General features: G+C 33.7%; 1 protein-coding gene and 1 non-coding gene across 2 annotated transcripts; one reads left to right on the top strand and one right to left on the bottom strand.

Annotated features, from left to right (window-relative positions):
• Positions 1 to 5,187: 5,187 nt before the first annotated feature.
• Positions 5,188 to 5,260, bottom strand: TRNAK-UUU (transfer RNA lysine (anticodon UUU)). Its single transcript has one exon. It is a non-coding gene; the product is annotated as a tRNA-Lys (tRNA).
• A 106-nt stretch (positions 5,261 to 5,366) lies between these two features.
• On the top strand, positions 5,367 to 10,495 carry LOC108486467 (exocyst complex component EXO84C). The gene is made up of 7 exons (XM_017790529.2): positions 5,367 to 5,644; positions 6,176 to 6,270; positions 6,389 to 7,403; positions 8,413 to 8,922; positions 9,411 to 9,599; positions 9,808 to 9,938; positions 10,019 to 10,495. Exons 1-7 carry the CDS (start codon positions 5,546 to 5,548, stop codon positions 10,260 to 10,262), a joined length of 2,283 nt encoding a protein of 760 aa, XP_017646018.1. The 5' UTR covers positions 5,367 to 5,545; the 3' UTR covers positions 10,263 to 10,495.
• Positions 10,496 to 10,808: the final 313 nt, after the last annotated feature.

Raw genomic sequence — 10,808 nt, 5'->3', positions numbered from 1 at the left:
AATGCATTATTTCTGTTTCTTATTCAGTCGTCATAAATGGATTCACTAGGGAGAAATTTCAACCAGCTAGATGTCTTAGATAAGATCTTTTAAGACTGTTTCTATTTTTACTATATGGAGAGGGTCTATCAAGCTTAATGAGACTAGCAATGAAGGAAGAATGGCTAAAAAAGGTAAAGGCCAATTGGAGTGGACCAACAGTATCGCATATATTATTTGCGAACGATTGTATTTTATTTGGAGAGGTATCTATTAAGGGTGCAAGTTTATTGAAAGATATTCTAAGTGAATATAGATATTGTTCAAGACAAGAAGTTAATTTTGAAAAGTCAACTGTTTTCTTCAACAGAAACACATCAAAAGCGGATATACAGAAAGTTGTTAATTTATTGTCAATTCGATGCTCAAACGAACTAGAACGATATCTAGGTTTGCCAAACATGGTGGGTAAGAGGAAGAAAGAGTCTTTTCAAAATTTGAAGGACCGAATTAAAAACCATATTGACAACTGAAGCATTAGATATTTATCTCAGGGGGAAGGAAGTTTTTATAAAAGCCATTCTTCAAGCAATTCCAACTTATACGATAGCCTTTTTTCTATTATCTAAAACTCTATATGATGATATGGAAAGTATTATTGCAAAATTTTGGTAGCAAAAGAGAAAACGAGGTAGAGGCATTCATTGATGCACTTAGAAAAACCTTTGCTATTTAAAAGAGAATGGTGGGTTAAGTTTTAAAAATCTGGGTCAATTTAATATAGCTTTATTAACCAAACAAGGATGGCGTTTGATTAATTATTCCAATTTGTTATTAGCAAAGGTTTTAAAAGTAAAATATTATCCACAGTCTAATTTTCTTGAAGCTCGGTTAGGAAGTCTACCTTCTCTCACCTAGAAGAGCATTTGGGCCTCAAAAGGACTGCTTCATAGTGGGCTATGTTGGCAAGTGGGGAATGGAAAAGGAAATCTCTATCTGGAAGGACTATTGGGTCTGGGAATAAACATAATCAATAGACAGAGTAGCATAAATAATGAGCAATTGGAGTTAGTTTCAAATCTTATTGATTGTTCGAGTATGAAATGGAAAACAGAATTGATCCACAATACCTTTCAAGAAGAGATTGCTCAAAAAATACTGCAGATTCCTCTTGCAGAAACAGGCCATAAGGACAGTCAAGTTTGAAGTGGGAAGAGTCTAGTGAATACTCCGTTCACAGCGCCTATAAACTATTATAGGATTCTACTCTAGATCCTAGTAGTAATTTATTATAAGCTGATCTTAAAATTTTTTTCAAAAAATTATGGAGCCTACAACTGCCTACGAAAAACAATTACAATTTGGCGCATCTCCTGAAATTATATACCCACATTGGCTAATCTCAGGAGTAGAAGGGTGGTCACGAATTTCAGATGTCCTCGATGCTGCTATGGGGTAGAAGACTGCTTTCACATTTTTAGGCAATGTCCTGCAAGTATTGAAGTTTGGCAGTATTTAGATATCTCTTAGGTAACCAATTACTTATGTACTGATTTTTGGGAATGGCTTACATGGGTATTTATGCAAGGGTCCGAGGATCAATGCGGCTCTTCTGCTATGCATTATGGCAAATCTGGTATACCAACTTGTTCATGAGAGAATATCTATTTCAAGAGGAAATCTTGCTCAAAAGATTCTGAGTTTAAAGACGGAACACGATGGAATAAGGATAAAACAGGATCTTCCAGACTTGGCAAGAATACACAGATGTCCAGAAACTTTACCAAAGGTGAAGATACATTTTGATGCTGCGTTTGACAAGAGAACCTTCAGATCTGCATCGGGGGTGGTGCTTTGGGGACATAGGGACGGATTTCTGGCCTCTAAGACAGTCATTCACAACAATGTTCCATATCCGTTTGCGACAGAAGCGTTAGTAGGATTAGAAGCCATAAAGTTAGGAATCTCATTGGGTTTTCAGGAAATTCAAATTAAAGGAGATTCAAGAACAGTAATTAGGAAATGCCAAACAACAGTAAAAGACAGATCCGCCATAGGAGCGATTATACGAGATATTCAGAATCTGAGTGCCCATTTTCAAAAAATAAACTTTAAACATATACACAGAAGAGAAAACATGTATGCCTACAAAGTTGCAAATGAAGCGTTAGAGAGTGAAGTAATCTCTTACCTGGCGCAAGAAGACTCGAACCGGCAAGACTTGGATCCAGAAGGATGATAGGCATGATGGCCAAACTAGAGAAGTCTTGAGAGGAAATGAAGGAGTTTAAAAGATAGCAATGAATATTTAATTTTTGGAAAAGCTATCGTCAGAGATGGATGGACAACTTGATATGAAAAGTCGATCAAAAGATTTGGAGTCTAGCCGTTTAGATATGACTAGAGGTGGTTTAGGTTTTTCCTTTTTCTAGGTTCATTTATTTTTCTGTTAGTTTGTTTTTATTTTTTAATTCCTGATTTGATTATTTTAGGAAGCTTCTGGTTCTTTTGTTTTTTACTAGTTTTGGGCCTTTCAGCTCTCCTGTTTGCTTTACAAGCTTGAGGACAAGTATTGTGGTGTTTTAAGTCCATTTTCTAATAAAACCCAGTCATTTAGATTTCAAAAATAAAAAATAAAAAATAAAAATCAATAAAAGCACAATTTTTTACGTTAAAGATTTGTTAACTAATAATTCTATTTTAACATTATCACAGCTTTCTTAATTAATAATTATTTTTAAATGTGTAATTAATATTTCTATTAAATTATAATTTTTAAAAATGTAAATTTAAAATTATTATGAAAAATAGAGGGCAAACCGTGTTTTTATATATAATAGCTTCTAATATTATATAATTGCATGTAATTTTACGCATTTAATATTTAATTATTTTTAAAATAAATTTTAGTAATATTTAATATTTAACTTATCAATTCAAATATTATAATAAAAAGTTTCAAATAATAAATTAATTTTTTTAATATGTTGAACGACTATAGCTTTACTTTATGTAATTAAAGTAAAGTAACATTATTTAAAATAATAATTAATTAATAAAATTAAATCTAATATTAAATTTTAATTTTAATTATCACAAATTGTTTCCTATATTTTATTCTTAAAATTCTATTCTAGTAGTAAATCTATTTTAAATTTATAATTATCATAACTTCTATTAAATTATAATTATTTTTAAATATATAATTACAATAATTTCTATTTTACTTCAAAGTTTTAACTTAAAATTTTAAAATTCGTCTGTTTATATATATATATATATAGTTACTTGATTTTTGTTTTCATTAGATAATATTTTTTCAATATTATAAATTCACGTGTGATATATCTTTAATAATCATTTTAAAAAATAATTATTTATAATAATTGAGATATATTTCCAGCTTCGTATATGTTCAGAGTAAAAAGTTATGATCCATAGCAACCGATTTTGTTTTTTTTTTTTTTGGTGTGTTGCATGAATTTTTATATAATTTAAATTATATTTTTAACTATAGATTTTTTGATAAAATATATAATTTATTTTAATAATATTACATGTTTCTAAATTTATGATTAATAACTAATTTGTTTATTATGAATCCAAGTTTCTGGTCTTATACTGAACATGAAAACCAATAGGGTAAACTACAACAAAGGTCCATTTTTTCTGATCAAATTATAAATAATTTTAAATTGATTACATAATTAATTGAGATTTTTTCATTAAAGTGACGATAAGTATTTTATGGGAGTTGATATAACAATTAAAAAATTGGTATAATAATAAATTTAACTCTCAACTTTTACATATTTTTATTAATTTAGTTATAATTTAAAAAAAAATCAACTTCATCTCTCTTCTCCTTCCTTGAAAATCAAACTAGCTTCAAATAAAGATCCAATCATTTTAACTCCCGAAGCTAAAAAATGCCAATTGATCAAAAAAAGAAAAAATAAAAAAGCTGAAAAAAATACAAGAAGGCGAAAATAGAAAAGAACCTAAAATGCAGATGAGAAGGGGATGATAGTCTGGCTTAGCAAAAGCATATATCAACTCTCAATCTATATTTTTTCTGCCATTTTTATTTAATTTATTTTTTATTCTTCTGAAATGCATCAAAATCAGGGAAACAGTAGACCACTGAGGCTTCTAATTCTTCTCTCTAATCATTAAGAAAGAAACATGTGTTTTTATATGGTGTATGTTTCGACTAGAGCTGATCATGGGCCGGGCGGCCCGGCTCGGCTCGAAGGCCCGCTCGAAAAATGGGAGAGTTTGGGTAAAAATATAAGCCCGAAAAATGGGCTTGGGCAAAAAAACGAGGTCCGTTTAGAAAACGAGCAGGGCTTCGGGTAAGAGTTTTTTGGCCCCGGGCCCGACCCGGCCCGGCCCGGCCCGAATTATATATTAATATATATATTTTTTATTTTTTAAAATTATTTTAAATTTTTAATATAACTATTTTTTATTATATTGTTAATTTGTGTATTATTTTAAGAATTGTTTTAGTATTATTTTTATTTGTTTTAATATTTGTTTTTATGTTTTTAAATATATTTGATTTATTATATTTTTAAATTTTTTTATTTAATAAAATAAGAAAAAAAATAATATGGGCCGGGCCGGGCTCGGGCTTAGTAATTTTATTTCGGGTAGGGCTTGGACAAAATTTTAGGCCCATATTTTGGGCCAGGCCGAGCTCGGACCTAAAATTTTATCTTGGCCCCGCCCCGCCCGGCCCATGATCACCTCTAGTTTCGACCGTATGCCTTCTTTGTGAGCTTGAATGCTGTTGATAGACTCGTAAAAGTTACTGATAGGCGGTAACAGTCTAAGCATACTACGGTAAAGACAAGAAAGAGGAGCAATGGCAATAGAGGAAAGATGAAGAAGGGTTGAGGATTATTATTTTTTAAAATATGATTAAATTAATATAAAATATAAAAATATGAAAGATTAAATTTATTATTATATTAATTTTTAATTGACAAGTCAATTTTAATTGTATTTAACCGAAATGAATCAAAATACAATAGTAATTAATTAATCGAGTGGTCAAAAAAGAAATAAACCTATAGTTGAGTGACTTACAGCCGTAGTTACCCAAAAAGAAAATCATGCTACGGTGAAGGAATTTACCGGGGACAAGCAGTGATGATGACGGAGTAAAGGAAAACTGAAAAATTATAGGAATTATGAGTTTTTCGCCGTCTGTGGGAATCGAACCCACGACCACGTGGTTAAAAGCCACGCGCTCTACCGGCTGAGCTAAGACGGCTGTCTGACTACAGAGCTAATTTACCTTTCTTAATGTATATTATTTTCAAAGAATAAAAGTTAATTTGATATCCGATATAAATAAAATATAGATAGAAAAGTAAAGAGGTTAAAGACTAAACATGTTGGAAAGTGGCAGCAAAAGGCAACAGCATATTAACATGTTGCTTTTTGCAGTTTGGTCCTTAGTCAGCCCTCCCTCCTCGCGATAAACGATATGATGCTACTTCTCAAACTCTCTCATTAAAACCAATAATTCACAGTATCTGTTTTACTCTTTGATTGAATGATGGAGAGCAGTGAAGAAGATGATGACTTCCCTTCCATTGAGAGCATCACTCCCCAGTCCAAGATTGATTCTGTTCACCAATCCCATACTGAAAAGGTCTTCTTTTTGTTTGATTGTTTCCCACTCTTTGTTAAAATGTTTTTGCATTTTAGATCTTGGATTCAAACTTCTCGGTTTTCTTCTGCTTTGTTCCCCATTTCCCTACCTCGACTTTCTCTTTTACTGTGGATTTCTTTACTTTAATTTGGGTTCTAGTCAAATTTCTGGGAAAAATTATAGCTTGGTTTTCTTTGTTTTTCTATCTTGGAAGTAAGAAAGAAAGGTATTCCCAGGGATTTCGTTGCTTGGGATTCTTCGCACTCAGTGGAATATATCAAAATCACTTATTTATTTGATGGCGTAGTAAAAATGGATAATTTATCTCTGTATTATTTTATATGCTTTATTGATTAAACTCTGGGAAAATGGGGAACAAATATGAAAAAACAAACAAACTATTTTTCCCTTGTTTTTCCTGCCCCTAGTTCGTCCTTTTACAAGCATGCATGCATTTACCTGTTTTCAGCCATGATTTCCTGATTTGACGCATATTCTTTATATGTAATTTTGGACATTTTGGTAATGCAGGGGATCAGAAAACTTTGCTGTGAGCTTTTGGATTTGAAAGATGCTGTGGAAAACTTATGTGGGAATAGGCGCACAAAATACTCGGCTTTCTTGAGGTCAAATAAAACTGTTCCTATTTACCTTTTTATGATAAATGAAAATCAAGTTGAAAAGTTTCTAAATATTGTTTTATTTATTTCGGTTGAGTAAGTTTGATTGTAATGGTAATTGTAGAATGTCTGAAGAAGTTGTTGAAATGGAGCACGAGTTGGTTGAGCTACGAAAGCATATCTCTTCTCAAGGGATTATTGTGCAGGATCTAATGACCGGGGTGTGTCGTGAACTGGAAGAGTGGAACCAGGAAAATGCTGATACTAATGACCCACCACTAGACCCTAAGGTCGATGATGTTCAGGAAGAAATGGATGATCCCAAGAAAAAATTCCTGGAGAAAATCGATGTTCTTTTGGCTGAACATAAAGTTGAAGAAGCACTGGAGGCTTTAGAGGCTGAAGAGAGAAATTTCTCTGGAGATTCTTCAACTGAATCATCTTCCTACAAGTCTTCATTTCTAGAAAGGAAGGCAATGCTTGAGGATCAGCTTACTGAGATTGCTGAACTACCTGCAGTTAGTGCTAATGAACTAAAGAAGGCGTTATCTGGTTTAATTAAGCTTGGGAAAGGTCCTTCAGCACAATTATTACTTCTGAAGTCTCGTGGTTCCCGCCTGCAGAAAAACATTGAGGTTTTTCTTCCTTCATGTTCTGTCTGTCCAAAGACATTTCCTGCCGCACTGTCTAGGCTTGTCTTTTCTATGATCTCATTGACAACAAGAGAATCTGGTTTGATATTTGGCGACAATCCTGTCTATACCAATAGAGTTGTTCAGTGGGCAGAGTGGGAAATTGAATTTTTTGTACGTTTGGTGAAGGAAAATGCACCACCTTCAGAGACAATTTCTGCACTACGTGCAGCTAGCATTTGTGTTCAGGACAGCCTTAACTACTGCTTATTGCTGGAATCACAAGGGTTGAAACTCTCGAAGTTGCTTCTGGTGCTCTTGCGTCCGTATCTTGAGGAAGTTCTGGAGTTGAATTTTAGGAGGGCTAGAAAGGCTGTTTTTGACTCCATGGAAGTTGATGAGAACTTGCCTCTGTCACCTCACTTCGTGTCTGCTGTGTCGGCTTTTGCCACATCTTCAAACAGCGTGCTAGTAGACAGTGGAATGAAATTTTTGTATATTATTTCAGTAAGTTGGTCCTTTTTCCTTGTTTGAAATTATTTATTTTGCTCTTTGCACCTCTAACACCATAAATGCCCTAATTCATTTAAAAGTTTTAAGAAACTAGGTACTATGACCGAAAAGTGATACTCTTCTAGTGATAGATGTTGAAAAATAGGGAAAATGTTTGTAGAATATGATTGAATTTAGGATTTTGAAGAAGTGATCTGTAGTTCTTTGTTTATTTAAATCACATTAAGTGTACTGTGCCTCAGTGGTTATGTTGTAAGATAAGTACAAGAGAAGCATCTCAATATGCGATTCTAGAATTAATTTTCAGATGGTTGCATGGTATTATGCCTTTGCTTAACCTTTGTATTCATTTTTTCTTTTTTATCGTTTGTGTGTATTGATTTTGTTTAATTAACTAAGTATTAACCCTTAGCCTTTTATTAGCATATGGAAATTATATTGAAAACCCCAAATGGTAGCTGCAAAATATATGCACACTATTGTACATTTACATCATAGAAAAACTTGTGTGTGTTTCTATATGCTAGTTTGTACGAAAATGCTAAACAAATATTTAATAGCGTGATAATTTAATGTTTCTGTGATTTTAGCTTTGGTGGTCACTTAGTCTGACTATATTAGATGGACTTCAATTGAATTCTAAAGGAAGGCCTGTATGGCATTGCACTTCTCGAGCAGTAGTTCTTACTTAGTGTAAGTTGATTGAATTTGCGGCACATAAACATACTTGCATTGCTGCATGGAGGTGCACATGTACTTATCTATTTATGCATGAAGATGCAATTACGCATGGATTTATCAGCATATAAGACTAATTAGTACATGGAATGTTTTTGAATTTTAAAATTGTTGGTTGTAGTCACAAATTTCTTTGTGTATGCGATAAATATAAAGTGAATACTATGCTTGTCTGTCTTCAGAGATGGAAACAATAAGTTACTGTTCTCTTGCTGCTCAAATGGTTTTGAGTGATACAATGCTGAAGTTAAATTGTGATCAACAGGATATTCTGGAGCAGCTTATGCCACTAGTTGTTTCGCATTTTGGTGGAAACGTACTACCTAGAATTTCACAGCTATTTGACAAGTATATGGATGCTCTAATTAGAGCACTGCCTGGCCCTTCTGATGATGACAGTTTGACTGAGCTGAAAGAGACAATACCTTTTAGAGCTGAAACAGATTCTGAGCAACTAGCTATTCTGGGGATAGCATTTACAATTATGGATGAACTGTTACCAAGTATGGTGGTTAAAATTTGGAGTCCAAAGAATGAAAACCAGGAACCAGGAAATGAAAACATTGTTCCTAATGCAAGTACTACTACCGAATTAAAAGACTGGAGGCGTCAGCTCCAGTACTCTTTTGACAAGCTCAGAGATCACTTCTGCAGGCAATATGTTTTGAGTTTCATCTATTCAAGAGAAGGTAAAACACGATTAAATGCACAAATATATTTGGGTGGAGATGGAGAAGATTCACAATGGGACACTCTGCCTTCTTTGCCATTTCAGGTAATCTCACTAATTTCCCTTTCTGCCAAAGTGTTCTTCCATTGTCTTTAGGTGATACACAGGGGGAGAGTTTCTTTTGCTTCCATTTTAAGCTCATTCTTTGCTTGTCTTTAGAATTTGGATGGTCATTATATCTTTAGGTAAACAAAGGATTTCCATAATGCTTATTAACAATCTTCCCTCCTTTCTTAATGCTTTATTTATCTGGTTATATGTTAACAGTATGGTTTGTTTTGTTTCATATATCTAATGGTTTCTTCAATGGTGGTAATCTATTAATCTCTTTCGGTGTGTGAGTGGGAATTAAATTGCAAGCTCTATTTTTGCTGTCTGTGCATTACAAAGTAAATTGTATTCAATGTAATATGTGTGTGTATTGGCATGTGACGACTTATCTGTCATTCCCCCATGCAAAATTTGGAGATGTTACACATTTCTTGACTGAAAACATCTTTTCCTAATTCTAGGTTTTTGTTTCATTATTGTAGGCATTATTTGCTAAGCTACAGCAGTTAGCAACCGTGGCTGGAGATGTTCTACTCGGAAAAGAGAAACTTCAAAAAATTTTGCTTGCGAGACTGACAGAGACTGTTTTAATGTGGTTGTCCAATGAGCAGGATTTCTGGGGTGTGTTTGAGGATAAATCTACTCCGCTTCAGCCACTTGGATTGCAACAGGTTTGGTTACTTTCCATGACAACTTTTTCCATAATCTTTTGACTACACGTTTTAAAGATAGCTGTTTATTCTTAATTTAAGTCTCTCTTTGCCAATCTTAATATTTTGTTCTTTAAGGTTTTTAATCTGTTCTGTTCTAGACCTCATTGCACTTGATTTATGCACTAAAATTTATATGGCTATAATGCTGCCACTTTTGTTTTGGCAGTTAATCCTTGATATGCACTTCACTGTTGAAATAGCTCGATTTGCGGGTTACCCATCTCGGCATGTACACCAGATTGCATCAGCCATTACTGCTCGCGCAATCAGAACCTTCACTGCCAGAGATGTTGAAAGGTATTCATCCTTCCCAGATAGTCTGATTTCCGGGTCTAACTTTCACTTCTAGCAACTAAAAATGCCTTTTATCTTGTCAGTGCACTCCCTGTGGATGAATGGTTTGTTGAAACTGCAAAATCCGCAATAAACAAGCTTCTAATGGGAGCATCTGGCTCAGATACATCTGAAATTGATGATGACCACATTATTCTGCACGACGAAATCGTCTCAGATTCTGATGACACTGCTTCTTCCCTATCATCGGTAGAATCTTTTGAATCATTTGCTTCTGCAAGCATGGCTGAACTCGAGAGCCCTACTTTTACTGATCAAGAGAGCTAACTGTTCGCGTTCTAGTTGTCTGAACACAGTTCTCATCCCATTCCCAGAGTCTGCTACTTGATGGATCTTTACTTATCAAGATTTTGAACCTGCAAATACGGGCACTGTTGCTTAGAAGTAGATATTATCCTAGGATTTATGTTCACAGATGTGGCAGTATGTTGTATGTTGTATGAAATTGTTGTCAAAAGAGATTTAGAAATTCAAGATATGGAATTCATTCAGCTAGAGAAGCCATTTTGTTGAATATTTGCCAAATTATTATTCAGGATGATAATGGTTTAAGGTGTGGGGTGATGATTGTTCACTTTGTCTCTTAATCATGTGTTGGAAGATTGAAACACTCCTTATCCGTACTCGAGACTGGGACAAGGTACGAGGCATTACCGTACATAAACAGGGTATCTTCGCAAAATACGGGTCATAAAATTTCATTCCAAAATAAAACAAATCAAATAAGATCATATTATCCTTATTATGGACCTACGAGGTCTATAACAAGCATTAAAAGCAATACGGAACTAAATTGAGAACTTAAGAAAATTC

Source organism: Gossypium arboreum, chromosome 6, assembly GCF_025698485.1.
Source record: "Gossypium arboreum isolate Shixiya-1 chromosome 6, ASM2569848v2, whole genome shotgun sequence".
Classification (NCBI taxonomy): domain Eukaryota; kingdom Viridiplantae; phylum Streptophyta; class Magnoliopsida; order Malvales; family Malvaceae; genus Gossypium; species Gossypium arboreum.
The sequence above is the reverse complement of the archived record's forward strand: the minus strand, read 5'-3'. Positions and strand labels throughout refer to the sequence as shown.

Excerpts from the sequence above, each read along its gene's own strand:
- LOC108486467 (XM_017790529.2), top strand. The coding sequence starts at position 5,546 with ATGATGGAGAGCAGTGAAGAAGATGATGACTTCCCTTCCATTGAGAGC. Across the intron at positions 9,600-9,807 it reads AGCCACTTGGATTGCAACAG|TTAATCCTTGATATGCACTT; the intron begins GTTTGGTTACTT and ends TTGTTTTGGCAG. Across the intron at positions 9,939-10,018 it reads ACTGCCAGAGATGTTGAAAG|TGCACTCCCTGTGGATGAAT; the intron begins GTATTCATCCTT and ends TTATCTTGTCAG.